General features: G+C 38.7%; 1 protein-coding gene across 5 annotated transcripts; it reads right to left on the bottom strand.

Annotated features, from left to right (window-relative positions):
- Positions 1-220: 220 nt before the first annotated feature.
- On the bottom strand, positions 221-17,281 carry tmem150c (transmembrane protein 150C). Of its 5 annotated transcripts, none has more exons than XM_082157705.1 (9): positions 17,189-17,281; positions 12,488-12,536; positions 10,769-10,864; positions 10,636-10,689; positions 10,529-10,561; positions 10,376-10,443; positions 9,182-9,309; positions 3,738-3,915; positions 221-1,344 (listed from the first exon to the last, which is right to left on the bottom strand). In XM_082157705.1, exons 3-9 carry the CDS (start codon positions 10,843-10,845, stop codon positions 1,136-1,138), a joined length of 747 nt encoding a protein of 248 aa, XP_082013831.1. In that variant the 5' UTR covers positions 10,846-10,864; positions 12,488-12,536; positions 17,189-17,281; the 3' UTR covers positions 221-1,135. The 5 variants fall into 5 exon arrangements, with proteins under 5 accessions (XP_082013831.1, XP_082013835.1, XP_082013833.1 ...); XM_082157709.1 differs by having other exon boundaries at positions 10,529-10,558; XM_082157707.1 differs by having other exon boundaries at positions 17,172-17,190.
- Between the last annotated feature and the right edge of the window lie 13 nt (positions 17,282-17,294).

Genomic DNA, 17,294 nt, shown 5'->3' with positions numbered 1-17,294 from the left:
ACCTTTTATTCATCAAATATATTAGGCAGCAGAACTGTTTCCAACACTCATAATAAATCAGAATATTAGAATGATTTCTAAAGGATCATGTGATAGACTGGAGTAATGATCCTGAAAATTCAGCTTTGCATCACAGAAATAAATGATCATTTAAAGTATAATAAATTGAAAAGCAATTATTTTTAATTGTAATAATATATCACAATATTTTTTTTACAAATCTGTATTTTTGATCAAATAAATGCAGGCTTGATGAGCAGAAGAAACTTCTTTCAAAAACATTTAAAATAGTAATGTGTCCAAACTTTTGACCTGTACTGTATGTTCATTTTTAATGTTATCGTTATCGGCCCAGAAAGAAAATTTAGCCGATATATTAAAGCCGATGAATAATAGATTATTTCCTTCAGATGAGACACTTCAGATGCGCACTGCACTGTTCATCATTAAGCTTTTGAATTGCTTGAAATATGATTGGAATCACTTCAAAAAAGGAAAATACCGTAAAGTGCAACACGTGGAGCGCAAGTCTGTCATCTAGACTACATCAAAATATAATGAGAACATTATAATTGTGTGTTTGAGACATGGCTTCTAATGGTGAGACTTTTGTTTTGTAATCAGGATCTCAAATTATATACAAATTTGGATTTAGATTTATCGGCGAATATATCAGTTTTCAAATATAAAGAATTATTGATATCGGCCAAAGTTTTCATATCAGTGCATCCCTAACGAATAGTTTACTCCTCTATTCCCAACCCCGTGTCCTGCGTGAAGATTCTCCAGAAGTTCTTTTGTCTTCCACAGAAAAAACAAAAAGCATACAGATCTGAAGCGACAAACGAACTGGTAAATGATAACAGAGTCTTCATAATAACCTGTGTCAAGAAAGTCTTAGTAATTGCTGTATTTCGAAGGATTATCTTGCCAAAAAACCTGTATCAGATCTTCTTGAAAGTGTCCTTGTTACTTCACTCATCTGACACAAACATGGAACACATCACAGTGAGTCCTTGTGCATTTCATGAACTTGTTGCCTATCTACTATTCAGCAAACGCACTCATCCAAAGGTGTTTCTGGAGAGATTACGTCCGGCTCACATGCATGACTGGTGAACGCTGGGAGATGAGACTACAGCTGGTCAGACTGGTACTCGGACACCTCAGAGAAGCTCTCAGACAGGCTGAGCGGAGGCTCACGCTCGTCGCTGCACACGATCTCGAAGCGGTAGTGGCGAAACTCGATGGCAAACGTGCCCAGGTACGTCAGGAAGAACATGACCAGCGCCCACTGGGCCCGGGCCGCGTGCATGTGGAGCCGCTGAGCCATCAGAGCGAAATCTGGCAGCTGGGGTCAAGGCTGACGTGTGGAGAACCAATCACAGCTATCAATGAGGGCTGGGTGATCTATACTCCCCTCACGACCCCTTGAGGCGGGACACTCGTGTGTCATAAGAAACACACCAGCAATGAAAAGACCAGCTGATTTCCTCATTATCTTCACTCGAGATCTTATCATGATCTCGCCGTCTCTTGTTTGGACACAGGAAGTCAACATTATCTAACATTAAACTCATTTCTTACCCATGAAACCTGTTTGATCTCCATATGAAATGTATGACAGATGTGTGTGACGTATCACAAACTAAACCAGTCAAATTGAATTATTCTGTACGTTTACTCGAACTCTTCCGCCATCTTGCTTTCAAATGAATCACAAGGATTGGTAACACTTTATTTTAAGGTGATGTAGTTGCACACTATTACACGTAGTTACTCTCGTAATAACAGGAAATTATGCATAATCACAAGGAACTAAACTAACCGTAAACATATAGTAATGTAGTTAATTGTACTTACTCAAATAAGTACTGAGTAATATTAATTTAACTACGTCACCTTAAAATAAAGTGTTAGCCAAGGATTCGCCACCCGGGTCACATGACTCACGTTCATGTCTCAAGATGACAACACGCGACAGTTTGTCACTGCATCTAAAATCCAATACATCACTACCATATAGTATGTGAAAAACAGAAGGTGAAAAGTCCCCAGTGAGAGTGTGAAGTGTGCATACGATGGCCACTTTACTATCCCATGAGGCCACAGGAGGAGGGGGTTTGTGAATGACAGTAAAGCGACGCGTAACTGGCGCTGGTTGGTCATGTGACCGTAACAACAGGGCGGATGTAGTGCGTCCAGATTACATTCATACCATCCATATTCATACTATATACCCTGGTAATCCAGAGTTCTTGCGAGAGCACAAGTTGAATTTTCTCAGCGAGTTACTCTGGTGTCGAGTAATGATGCTCATTAAATATGCCCCTCGATCTAAGCTGCACCAATCACATCGGGTTATCTGATATAGGCGGGCCAGAGGCGAGATGACGACAGCGCTGTGACGTCGAAGTCATTAGTAAACATTGCAAGATGGCTATTGGCTATGGATGAACACCAGTTGTTTGAAACGGCTTTGGCCGCTACAATGAACGAGTTAGACTTGGCTTTTTATCTAAAACAGGAACAGAAGACGCCGCTCGAATCATTCCTTTGCAAGAAGGGAGTTTTTGCTGTTTTGCCGACCGGATACAGTAAGATTCTAATCTACCAGTTAGCTCCACTGGTAGCTAAGCGAATGGGGCTTGTGATTGGTCGTAGTGTTATCCAATTGCATGCAGTGAGATTTTCAAATGCATGCTTGGTCCCGCCCCTCGAGCTGGCCGATCTTCATTAGTCGACGCCAGACCATTAATCTTTTAGATTTAGGTCTGGATTTCCAGGCTACATACTATATAGAACAAATTCAAATTCTAATGTAGTGCCTACTTCGCCTGAATGAATTGGTCAGGTAGGAAAATTCCCATCTTATTCTCACTGTAAAACCGCAATCATTTTTCTGTCGATGTAAGATCAAGCGTAGTTGACTACAACAATAACTTAAAGCAGTTTTATGGGGTGAGCTGGTTTGTTCAGTATTAGAGGGGTTTTAGACTAAACACCAGGACGGCTAGACTAGGACACTAACTCTAATGATAACGATAAATACATTTTAATAATAGTTCTAACCCTATGAGAAGCAGATACAGCGATAAAGACACAGGAATGATATCGCCGCTGGAATCACTTTCAGAACGATTTTTTTTGCAGCTGATGAATGATAAAAACATTGACAGCCAATCAGAATCCTCCAGACTTGAGCATTTAAAGCGACAGGCGTCAACCCTGCAGCCTGTGCTTACAGTAAACAGTGTACACACACACACACACACACACACACACACACACACACACACACACACACACACACACACACACACACACACACACACACAATAACCTTCTAATATCGTTACCGTTGTCTTTATAACGGGCCTTAGCCTGTTTTCTTCATCAGGGTTCTCATTCATTTTCTGTGAATCATTGTTTTGTTTCTGTTGATTCATAATTCTTTTGCTTCATCGTTCAAAAGTGTTCAAGGTTGTCCCTGCATGACTTTTTATGTACTAAAATGTGTCACTAAAATAAAGGTAAATATTGTGATTTATTACTGAGTTTTGTTGCAGTATTTTGATCTTGTGAAAAGGTTCACTTGTTAGTATTTACATAATTTAGTGAATATCTGTTCTAGCGTAATCACCCAGCCCTATAATGTATAATTCACTTGAATCTGAGCATGCATGCGTTCCCTGCACAGTCTGCAGTGTGTAGTCTAGTGTAGGGAAGAAGGATACAGAGCAGCATGCAGGAAGTGACCGCCCCGGACAACAGGAAGCGCGGGATTCCGGCTCGCTTGCCTTCATTCCTCAGGTTGACCTTCAGGGTCATGAAAGACTGGACCCAGCAGAAGAGGGTTCCCAGGCCAAAGGTCATGGACGTGCCGATATTATGCAGTTCCTCATCGTTGGACAGCTAGATTAAAAAGTGACACACGAATAAGGTGTTTAGGTTAAAATAGTGATGTCAAATTATACTTGGAATACTTATACAGAAATACTTAAGGAAACTGGAAACTTAATAACTAATTGCCATATCACTTGTTTTTTAGCTTGGACAACAAACACTGGGTTACTTATGGTTCAAATCCTCCTCGGAATTTTGTATTTACGAGTTGGGAAGTCGGAATTACGACGTCAGGTTTGCTCAAGTCACTTTGGTCGGAGCAAGATGGCAATGCACCTTTTCTACATAAAATTTTAACTCTAGTTAACTAGTTCTTCTAGTTTTTTAACTCTACTTCTACCAAATGATGAATGCAGAATGCGCCTTTTTTTTTTTTTTTTTTTTATGAAGGTACTGTAAATGAAATCGTTACACTTTCTGACTGTAACAGTACTATTACATTTTATATGAAACTTCGCTAGCTTTATTACTTTAATATCAGCACAGATATTATCATCTATTGCTTCCACCATATTTTCTCACTGACACAATCAGAAACTCTGGGATGGAGAAAGTTCTGAGTTTCCCACTAATAATTCATGCGTTCAGCTCGTAAATATAATGGGTGTCTGTCTTTGGAAGTCCATTAAAGGGAGTGTATCCATGACTAAAGTGCTCCACGGATCTGCGAGGGTTAATAAAGGCCTTCTGAAATCAAGCGATGCGTTCCTGTAAGAAAAATGTTCATATTTAAAACTTTACAGACTAAAATAACTAGCTTCCGGCAGACGGCCGTACGCATCGATTTACGGCAAAAGAGTAACACTTGAACTTGACGCACAACGTAATGACGAACGCGGTCGCCCAGCCCTGTTTGTTTGAACCGCGAGAGGCGTCACTTGCCGTCATTAAGTTGTGCGTCAAGTATGCATATTTTTCTTACAGGAACGCGTCGCTTCACTTCAGAAGGCCTTTATTAACCCCCCGGAGACGCGTGGGGCACTTTAATCATGAATGGATGCACTTTGATGGACTTCCAAAGACAGACACCCATTCACTGCCATTGGAAGAGCCAGGATATTTTTTAATATAACTCCGATTGTATTCGTCTGAAAGAATTAAGTCATATACACCTAGGATGACTTCAGGGTGAGTAAATCATGGGATAATTTTAAATTTTGGGTGAACTAATCCTTTAAGTACTTGTAATTGGATTATATTATGTTTAAAGGGGTGGTATAATGCCCTTTTCACAAGATGTAAAATAAGTCTCTGATGTCCCCAGAGTGTGTATGTGAAGTTTTAGCTCAAAATACCCCACAGATATTTATATATACAGTGCCCTCCACAATTATTGAACCCCCTGGTAAATATGATCAAAATTGGCTGCAAAAAATAAATCTGCATCGATTATCCTTGTGATCTTTCATTCAAAAAATGTGCAAAATTCTAACCTTTCATTGAAGTAAAAGAATTGAAAGTGGGGGGAAATCACATTATGAAATAAATGTTTTTCTCCAAAACACGTTGGCCACAATTATTGAAACCCTTTTATTAAATACTTTTTGCAATCTCCTTTTGCCAAGATGAGCTCTGAGTCTTCTCCTATAATGCCTGATGAGTTTGGAGAACACCTGACAAGAGATCAGAGATCATTCCTCCACACAGAATCTCTCCAGATCCTTCAGATTCCCAGATCCATGTTGGTGCTTCTTCTCTTCAGTTCAGCCCACTCATCAGGTCAGGGGACTGGGACGGTCATGGCAGAAGCTTCATTTTGTGCTCCACAACAAATTTTTGTGTTGATTTTGATGTTTGTTTTGGATCGTTGTCCTGAAGGAAGATCCAACCACGGCCCATTATAAGATTTCTAGCAGAAAGCATCAGGTTTTGATTTTTTATCTGTTGATATTTGATAGAATCCACAATGCCATGTATCTGAACAAGAAGTCCAGGACCTCCAGCAGAAAAATATGCCCACAACATTAAAGATCCAATGGTATATTAAATTGTACACATGGGGTACTTTTTATCCTTGTGTTCACCAAACCCATCTAGTGTGTTTGCTGCCAAAAAGCTCTGTTTTAGTCTCATCTGACCACAGAACCCTGTGTTGTTTGAAGATCCAGTCGTGTCTGACAATTAAATTTGCTGGAATTTGTTTTTGGATGAGCGAGGAGGTTTTTTTTTAAAGCCTCCCAAACAACATGTGGGGATGTAGGGGTTGTTTGATAATTTTTTTTTTTGGCTTTCTGACCCCCAAGACTCAACTAATCTCTGCAATTCTCCATCTGTGATCCTTGAAGAGTCTTTGGCCACTCAAACTTTCATACTCGCCATGCATTAAGACAGTATAGACACACGTCCTTTTCCTGGCAGATTCATAACATCTTTAGTTGGTTATAACTTCTTAATTATTGCCCTGATGGTCAAAATTGGGATTTTCAATTCTTTAGCTACTGTCTTACAGCCACTTTCTAGTTTGTGATGCTCAACAATCTTTTGCTACGCATCAGAACTGTATTCTGTGGTTTTACTCATTGTGATGGATGATTAAGGGGATTTGGCCTTTGTGTTTCCTCATATTTAAACTCCTGTGAAACACGAAGTCATAGCTGGACAGTTTCATGTTCCTAGTCACCCTGGTGTACTAAAAAAGGTAAATATTAATGGGAATATACTTCAGAGATATTTTACTCGTAAAAAATTCTAGGGGTTTCAATAATTGTGGCCAACGTGTTTTGGAGAAAAACATTTATTTCATGATGTGATTTCCCCCCACTTTCAATTCTTTTACTTCAATGAAAAGTTAGAATTTTGCACATTTTTTGAATGAAAGATCACAAGGATAATCGATGCAGATTTATTTTTTACAGCCAATTTTGATCATATTTACCAGGGGGTTCAATAATTGTGGAGGGCACTGTAGCATGTTAAAATTGTCACTTTTTGAGGGTGAGCAAAAACGCACTGTTTTGTGTCTGTTCCTTTAAATGCAAATGAGCTGCTGCTCCCGGCACAGGGGGCGGAGCTTCAACAGCTTGCACTCACACAGACATGCACTTAAAATTTCAATTTATGTAAATGTTAGGGTTGGTGATGTCACTTGAACTTTGAGCATTGTAACTTTGCAGATGTTGTTTATGCTCAAACAGCAACATTACACACTCACTAAAGTTAGAAAAGTGTAATCATAATCAACCACCCCTTTAAGATACTTGTAATCAGACAACAGCTACTTTTTTTATTGAATTCTCATAATGGCAGTAAATTATTCATAATTCATTGATTCTCCGTACTTCTTTTTTATCTTTTAAATTCTCCTTTCTAAAAAAAAGTCTACTGCTTATTTTCGTTCAGAAGCTCTTCCTGGTTTGTGGAATTGATCTAGTCATGTGGCTTTCACTGAAAACTGAGACAAAAACAGCGTTTGATCACTGGATTTACAGAAATAATTTCACTTTTAACAAGAGTTTTCTTAATATTGCAACACTGCAAATCTAAGCTCCTGACGAACACATTAATTATTATCTGAATGATCACTCCGTCAGCCATTTAACCATGTATTACTGTCTTAAGAAAGCTTTTGTCTTTTAAACACATTAAAATGTCCAAATACACATCATTTCATATTTACATGCAATGCAGAGATTCCCCAACTTTTTATCAGCTGAACCTCTTTGACCTAAAATATTGACTTTTTAAGTTAATAAGTCAGGTCAATAATAAAATATCAATAAAACTAAATAATAATAATACATAAATATTAAAATTAAGTCTATGGTTCTCTGTTGTCGGATAATGATCACATGACATGCAGGTTAACACATTCAAATTTTCATCTTTAATTTTGATAATCTTTCATCTGTTTTATTTTGTTTTTATTTTAAAATTATTTATTTTAATAAAAAAATGTATGACTAAATTACTTAATAGCTTTTCATTAAACTCACAAGCCCCAGTCTGGGAAACTCTGACATAATGTAATATTTAATGTACTTCATGTTGCTGATAACAAAGAATGGAATATATTTTCTTTCTCTTTGTATTTTATATCAATTTGGTACAAGATTATCCTATTCAAATCAATATGATAAACGAGTTAAGTCAAAAGTAATCAAAAAGTAGTCATATTATATTACATTAAATGTGAAATGTAATGGATTACGTTACTAACTACAATTTTCTGTCATGTAATTTGGACTCAGGAACCGACTACAATTTGTAAGTACCGATCAAACTATACATAAAAGTCATGACACTAATACATTTTGATCAATTTGTTGAAATGTTTCACTGGCACAAAATAATATTCTTCTGTTATCGGGTGCACACTGCGATTTATTATAGTCCTTTACGACTGTTGCTTGTCAGACTGTACGAACATGATCATCGCTGTAAGTCATGTCACACTGTACGATCTCAGTCGTCATTAATGTCAGACTGTACGACAGTCAAGACCATAGACTGTAAGGTCAAGATGCGTTAAAAAGAAATCTCTTGTTAATGTTAATGAAATGTTAACTTTAGTCATGGCTTGTCTTGAAAAACGAGGACAATGTGACGGTCGTCGTAGGAGAAGTCACTGCAGGACTGAGTCAAATCTTCTGACACTGACAGAATTTTGTCCGAGATAAAATTTGATCACTACGGTCATTAATCGGCTGTCGGTGAACATGTGTAACGATCAAAGACTTCAGATTTTAGGATCAGAGGAATCTTTTAGGATTTGCTCAATTTGTCTCAGACGGCCAAATCGCAGCCAAAATCGCACAGTGTGCTTAACGGGTTAGTTCACCCCAAAATGAAAATTCTGTCAGTAATTACTCACCCTCATGTTGCTCAAACCCCGTAAGACTTTCGTTCATCTTCAGAACACAAATTAAGATATTTTTGATTAAATCTGAGAGCTGTCTCACGCCTTCATAGGCTTCTAGGTAATTGAAACTTGCCGGCCCAGAAAGTTAGTAAAGACAATGTTTAAAATAGTCCGAGTGACTACAGTGGCTCAACCATAAGTTTATCAAGCGACGAGAATACTTTTTGTGTGCAAAAAAACAACAAAAATAACTATTTTATTCAACTATTGATTGTCTTCTGTGTGGGGCTCTGAGTGAGTTCACAGCGCAGCGCTTCTGGGTTGTACGTCAGAACGGAGGCTCACTATTGGCCGACGCTGGTCATGTGTGTGATGCTGGCCAATAATGAGCTTTACTGACAGAATAAAACATTTTGGGTGAACTAACCCTTTAAGTGGTTCAATGTTATGGTGGCAAAAAAATGGTTTGATTCATACCTGGAAGTTTCCCACTAAAGTCATGCCGAAGCAGGCGAGCGAGAGCGCCGCCAGACTGCCGATGTTGAGCCAGGGCTTCTGCACTCTCGGCTTCAGCTGCAGGTATCTCAGCACGCCCAGGATAAAGCCTGGACACCACGACACAACTCAGACCATTACTGTCAGCTGGGTGTATCTCACACACACATGCAATTTAATAACTAAGGGTGCGTTTACACGACAACAATGTACTAAAAACAGAAAAGATTTTACTTTTACCAGACGTCAAAACGATCCCGTTCACACGGATCCGCGAAAAATTACTAAAAACGCTGTATTATTCATGCCAGGCCAGTAGATGGCGATAAAGAAACACTATAGACTGAACACGTAATACACATGCGCATGACATTACTGTTTTCACAAATTCACGTTTTTTTGTAATTGACAAACTTGCACGTTTAAACTCGTTTTCAAAATTTGCGTTTTCCAGCCCCCAAAACGCTGTTGTAGTAGCCTGGCTAATGTCAGACCTCGTCTCATTGAGACGTGGTCTGGGAACCACATGTTCATTTTCTCGTATTTGAGGCGTGGTTTACGAATGCCCAGAGCCGTTTATTGGGCGCTATGAATGTCTATAAAATGTGCCTGTACGTAGCTCATAGCCAATCGTTTCAATTATACCAGATGACGTATGTAGAGCGACAGAAATCCGACGAGGAAGAAGACGATGGGTTCAGCGACGATGGGTTCAGCGACTATTGCCGTTTGTGCAAGACAAACATAAGGGTAGAAGGTATGGATATAAACAAACTGCTTCGGTGTGTCGCATAGATGTCATCATCGTCTTGCTGCTCCCTCCCCGTTCTGTGATTGGTCCCCTCGCTGAGGCGAAAATCTGGTCCATGGAATCCAGGCTGCCTAGCAGCATGAAAAAAATCGCGCTGCGTGCAAGGCAGCATGGGGAAACCCAGGCTAGCGTTATCATGTTAATGGACATGAAGTTTTCAGTTTTTAGTTGAAAGCAGTGTCGTGTAAACGCCACCTAAACTGATGTTCACATGTTGTGATATAATGCTGCTGGACACTGCAACAGTTTCAAAAGGCTGCAATTTCGGTGCTTAATAAATAATGATTGTATTAGTTGTAAGATCTTCAACTGCATGAAAAAGAAAAAGAAAACCAACTCGTTTGACAGAACCTGAGCCTTCATACCTACAAAGGCCGCCATGTTCATGACTTGACTAAACACGCAGCTGGCAGGAGGTGCATTGCCTGCAATGCTAAACGGTATAAGAACTTTCATCAGGCCTCCAAACAAAGAAACAAATATGTGAAATATAGATAATAAAATTCGTAAAGATCTACCTGATATATGGAGGAGATTTTGATTCTGATCTTCTATGAACAGAAGAAGGCATTAATATTATGATTCCTCAAACGATTGGCATGCAATAGAGGTTGGTTTCCCTTACTTGTATTCTGAACTGAGCGGCGTGATTTTCTCATCCTCCACAGCAATGAAATACCTGTGCATGAATGAAATGATATGATGTTTATCTGAACAGCAGTGACGTGGATTGTGTGGAGCAGGTTTTGTACACTCACACGACCCAGAGGCCGGCAGCCGTGAAGAGAGAGAACATCACGGGCAGGAACATCCACGGACTGCACTTCCTCATCATGAGCGTCAAGCAAACCACCCTGCCGTAAAACAAACACCAGAGTCAAACAAACAGACGACTTTTATACGCTAACTAATACGTGATCACGTTCTGAGTGCAAAAAGTGTGTGCATTAACTTTATTCTGGACGTATTTTTCTCCACAAAGATATGACAAATCTTCAATAAAAAGTAACAAACCAAACTAATCGGCTACGACAATCTGTGGGAATGAACCACTGATCTCATGTAATTGAACCAAAAATCTAAAAGTATGAAAGCAATATATTTTAATATTTAATGCAAACAATTCAGATAAAGCCTTGTGAAAAGAAGTGTGCTTAATAGTGCAGTATGTGCACTTGTTCTTAAAGTTCCCCTGTAGTCAATCATTTGATCCCTTAAAACTCTTCTTTGATCACCAAAATTACATATTTAAATGTTTTTTCTTTGAAACATTCTTCATATCTTAAAATATCTTGACTAACTCGACACCCTTGCCTCATTTAGTATGCGCGGTTCTATGAATATGCAAATGAGCCCCGCCTCCACTCACTCACTCAGCTCAGAGATCCACTGGTTGACGATCACACGTTGATCTGATTGTAGGGATGGGACGGTGTGAAAATTTCATATCATGATAATAGTGACCAAAATTATCGTGATTATCAATACTATCACGCTTTTGTTTAAACGAGATGAAAGTGTTCAAAAATAACTGATGCTCACACTGAAAACATTTCAACAAGTTTTATATTTGAAAATCAACAAACAACAAATAAAACCAGCAGCTCTATGCACTTTTTTAAGCAAGATTATATTCTGTGGGATTTCCTTCCTTAAAATGACCGTCGTCAATAACAACGCATTATAACACAGCGCACATCCATGTATCACAACGGACGCGCCCTCTCGTTTCATTCAAATACAACTTGCCGTCTTGCGTCTCCGTTTTCGATTGTATTGAAAATGAAATCAGAGTTGATTTATTGTTTACTGAGTTTGATAATATTGTTATGATCAAAACATTAATCTGCCTTCCGCCATTCCTTCTCGAACAAAAAAACAACAACATTGCGCGCTGCGCCGGCGTCAGCCTGTTGCTGGCTGTACAGGACTTACAGTGAGTTATTAAAATCACGATAATCAAACACGGTTTTAATGATGATTCAATTTTAAACGATAATACTAACCGTCAGTACATTTTATCGTGGTTTATAGTGAAACCGGTAATCGTCCCATCCCTATCTGATTGGTTACAAGGTAGTTTGTGACGTCAGAAACACCAGCGATTTCAAAGCGTGTTTTTGAGACTGTCTTTGGTTCACTGCAGTTTTAAGGAGAAAATACTCAGCAATGCTGTCGACTTATGAATTTACACATGGTTTGTCTTAAAGCACATTAATAACACCACATAGACGTATAAACAACATTAAAAACTTGATTTTTACCACAGGGGGACTTTAAAAGTGTGTTTTATAAAATGGATTAAGCAAGTGTCAGAATACAGGATGGCCGAGATTCATGGGAGTCATTGCTTTTCCACAGAAACGTCTCTGATTGGTGGATCTCTCTTCATGCATTATGGGTAATGAGGTCCATTTTACTGCCAGAATCCTGCGGTTGCACTTTATTGTGAATAAGACAGGAATCAAAAAACTGACCAGTCTCAAGATTTCTTCCAGATTGCCTGATGCGTCGACAGGTTTCAGTCTATTGAGAGACAAAACAAAAATGCAGTCATTTCTCTTGCATGGCCCACTGAACGCTTCCATAATCCAGTTATGGTTATGTTTATTGATCAGTCATTGGTGTTTCAGTGGACAGCGCCTTGGTGCTGAATCAGGATTCATTCCCCTTCCCTAATCTCACATTCACAAATACATCTGCAGACATCTTACTGATGGACTTACTCATACTATTAATACAAAACGCGTATGTTAAAACATTGCATTTCTTGAGACTCGAAATAATAAAACGATACCTTGGTTTGGAAGACAATAACTGGACAACATTCAAAACCAAAGCATGACTATGTTCACTGGAGAGAAATACACAGCCTCGATTGTCTGAAACTGAATCTGATCGCTAGGCGGAAATAATACGAGACATGTCTGTCAAAAGCGAGTCCGTATTGTGTTCGCAATTAGCACGTCGTATAACAATGACTTTGTTGTGGACGTTGTGAGTATAAACCCATACCTTGTAGACAGCGCACTCTTCTGTCGCGACCAAACCCCGTGCCCTCTTCATTTCAGTAGGACTCAGAGACAGACATGTTTGGCTTCGGTAGTGTGTGAGATATGTGTGTGAAGGGTTTGGCTCTGTCAGAAGCGATGTGAAGTCTTTAGAGCAAGTATTGGGCCCGACGGACTCGGTCTGATGTTTCTCACACAGACACTGCGCGCCATAGATGTGACGAGCAGTCGTGTTCGATTCGCGAACGAGTCGTTCGTTTGAACCAGTTCTTTTAGGGATTCATACGAACCGATTCGCAAAGCATCTGTACATCACTCCACAGCGGACATAGCGCTGTGAATAGAATAGAATAGAATAGAATAGAATAGAATAGAATAGAATAGAATAGAATAGAATAGAATAGAATAGAATAGAATAGAATAGAAACAGGATCCCTAAAGATATGTACGATCTTAATTTAAATAGGTGGTATGGGTTTTCGTTCAAACTTATTGAATAAAAACAAATTCATTGAATAAAAAATTGACAAATTATGTAACAAAATTCAAATTTTAATAGTCTTCCATTGATCTGTGTGATTTTTGGGGGAGTGTATCGCCTTTTTTCTCGCTAACATACAATCAGAAATCATTCCATTTGTTTTTTTTTATTTTGTAGAGCTAGCAAGTGTCAACCACAACATCAAGTCTCATGCCATTTAGATGAAGGGAATTTGGGGTCAAAAACACTCCTACTAGCGTATAAGGGTTAATATAAGACACTTTTAAGCAATAATAGGGGCGGCCATGCATGCTTGAACTCCTATACTAAAACACGACACGAGCACAGGTTATGTGTGTGTATTAAAACATGGCACGAGCACAGATTATGTGAGTGTATTAAAACAAGGCATGAGCACAGGTTGTGTGAGTATATTAAAACATGCCACAAGCACAGGTTATGTGAGTATATAAAAACCAAGCACAGGTTATGTGAGTATATTAAAACAAGGCACGAGCACAGGTTATGTGAGTATATTAAAACATGGCATGAGCACAGGTTATGTAAGTATATTAAAACCGAGCACAGGTTATGTGAGTATATTAAAACATGGCACGAGCACAGGTTATCTGAGCACAGGTTATGTGAGTATATTAAAACATGGCACGAGCACAGGTTATGTGAGTATATTAAAACATGGCATGAGCACAGGTTATGTGAGTATATTCAAACATGGCACGAGCACAGGTTATGTGAGTATATTAAAACATGGCACGAGCACAGGTTATGTGAGTATATTAAAACATGGCATGAGCACAGGTTATGTGAGTATATTAAAACATGGCATGAGCACAGGTTATGTGAGTATATAAAAACATGGCACGAGCACAGGTTATGTGAGTATATTAAAACATGGCACGAGCGCAGGTTATGCGAGTATATTAAAACAAGGCACGAGCACAGGTTATGTGAGTATATTAAAACATGGCATGAGCACAGGTTAAGCGAGTATATTAAAACAAGGCACGAGCACAGGTTATGTGAGTATATTAAAAACCGAGCACATGTTATGTGAGTATATTAAAACATGGCACAGGTTATGTGAGTATATTAAAACACGACACGAGCACAGGTTATGTAAGTATATTAAAACCGAGCACAGGTTATGTGAGTGTATTAAAACACGACACGAGCACAGGTTATGTGAGTATATTAAAACCGAGCACAGGTTATGTGAGTATATTAAAACATGGCACGAGCACAGGTTATGTGAGTGTATTAAAACATGGTACAGGTTATGTGAGTATATTAAAACAAGGCACGAGCACAGGTTATGTGAGTATATTAAAACATGGCACGAGCACAGGTTATGTGAGTATATTAAAACATGGCATGAGCACAGGTTATGTGAGTATATTAAAACAAGGCACGAGCACAGGTTATGTGAGCATATTAAAACATGGCACGAGCACAGGCAATGTGAGTATATTAAAACAAGGCACGAGCACAGGTTATGTGAGTATTTTAAAACCGAGCACAGGTTATGTGAGTATATTAAAACATGACACGAGTACAGGTTATCTGAGCACAGGTTATGTGAGTATATTAAAACATGGCACGAGCACAGGTTATGTGAGTATATTAAACCAAGGCACGAGCACAGGTTATGTGAGTATATTAAAACCGAGCACAGGTCATGTGAGTATATTAAAACATGGCACGAGCACAGGTTATGTGAGTGTATTAAAACATGGTACAGGTTATGTGAGTATATTAAAACATGGCACAGGTTATGTGAGTATATTAAAACATGGCACAGGTTATGTGAGTATATTAAAACATGGCACGAGTACAGGTTATGTGAGTATATTAAAACCGAGCACAGGTTATGTGAGGATATTAAAACATGCCACGAGCACAGGTTATGTTAGTATATTTAAACTGAGCACAGGTTATGTGAGTATATTGAAACCGAGCACAGGTTATGTGAGTATATTAAATCCGAGTACAGGTTATGTGAGTATATTAAAACACGACACGAGCACAGGTTATGTGAGTATATTAAAACATGGCACGAGCACAGGTTATGTGAGTGTAATAAAACATGGCACGAGCACAGGTAATGTGAGTGTATTAAAACATGGCACGAGCACAGGTAATGTGAGTGTATTAAAACATGGCACAAGCACAGGTTATGTGAGTATATTAAAACCGAGCACAGGTTATGTGAGTGTATTAAAACACGACACGAGCACCGGTTATGTGAGTGTATTAAAACATGGCACGAGCACAGGTTATGTGAGTATATTAAAACCGAGCACAGGTTATGTGAGTATATTAAAACAGGACACGAGCACAGGTTATATGAGTATATTAAAACCGAGCACAGGTTACGTGAGTATATTAAAACACAACACGAGCACAGGTTATGTGAGTATATTAAAACATGGCACGAGCACAGGTTATGTGAGTATATTAAAACACGACACAAGCACAGGTTATGTGAGTATATTAAAACATGGCACGAGCACAGGTTATTTGAGCACAGGTTATGTGAGTATATTAAAACATGGCACGAGCACAGGTAATGTGAGTGTATTAAAACATGGCACGAGCACAGGTTATGTTAGTATATTAAAACCGAGCACAGGTTATGTGAGTGTATTAAAACACGACACGAGCACAGGTTATGTGAGTGTATTAAAACATGGCACGAGCACAGGTTATGTGAGTATATTAAAACCGAGCACAGGTTATGTGAGTGTATTAAAACATGGCATGAGCACAGGTTATGTGAGTATATTAAAACATGGCATGAGCACAGGTTATGTGAGTATATTAAAACATGGCACGAGCACAGGTTATGTGAGTATATTAAAACATGGCACGAGCACAAGTTATTTGAGAACAGGTTATGTGAGTATATTAAAACATGGCACGAGCACAGGTTATTTGAGCACAGGTTATGGGAGTATATTAAAACATGGCACGAGCACAGATTATTTGAGCACAGGTTATGTGAGTATATTAAAACATGGCACGAGCACAGGTTATTTGAGCACAGGTTATGTGAGTATATTAAACCATGCCACGAGCACAGGTTATTTGAGCACAGGTTATGGGAGTATATTAAAACATGGCACGAGCACAGATTATTTGAGCACAGGTTATGTGAGTAAGTATATTAAATCATGCCACGAGCACAGGTTATTTGAGCACAGGTTATGTGAGTATATTAAATCATGCCACGAGCACAGGTTATTTGAGGGCATGAGCACAGGTTATTTGAGCACAGGTTATGTGAGTATATTAAATCGTGGCACTAGCACAGGTTATCTGAGCACAGGTTATGTATATTAAAACATGCCACGAGCACAGGTTATGTGAGTATATTAAAACATGCCACGAGCACAGGTCATGTCACAACACGCGCACCTGCAGGTGCAAATCAACAAACAAACCATCAACATTCCGCTCTATATAATACATGCAGGCAAGAACACTTACATGTTTGAAACGGTGTAAAATACTAAACCTTAGTCTGACTTATTGTTTTACTCCCATTCACCATACCAACATAAATAATCAGATTTATGAAAATGAAACTGAAAATGAGAGTTGCCCTACTCCATAAGATTTGTAATAAACAGAATCACATATGAGACATACAGTTTATTTTTACTCACGTGTCTGTTGCTTGCCGTGTAGCTTTTGTTTTAGAAATAAAGTAAAAATGACTTTTTTTGTCTGTGATTTTGTTCATCTTGAAGTTTAACTCCGCCCTCTGACGTC

This window comes from Leuciscus leuciscus, assembly GCF_965113295.1.
Source record: "Leuciscus leuciscus genome assembly, chromosome: 24".
Lineage (NCBI taxonomy): Eukaryota > Metazoa > Chordata > Actinopteri > Cypriniformes > Leuciscidae > Leuciscus > Leuciscus leuciscus.
Note: the sequence above shows the minus strand (reverse complement) of the source record. Positions and strands in the feature narration are given on the sequence as shown.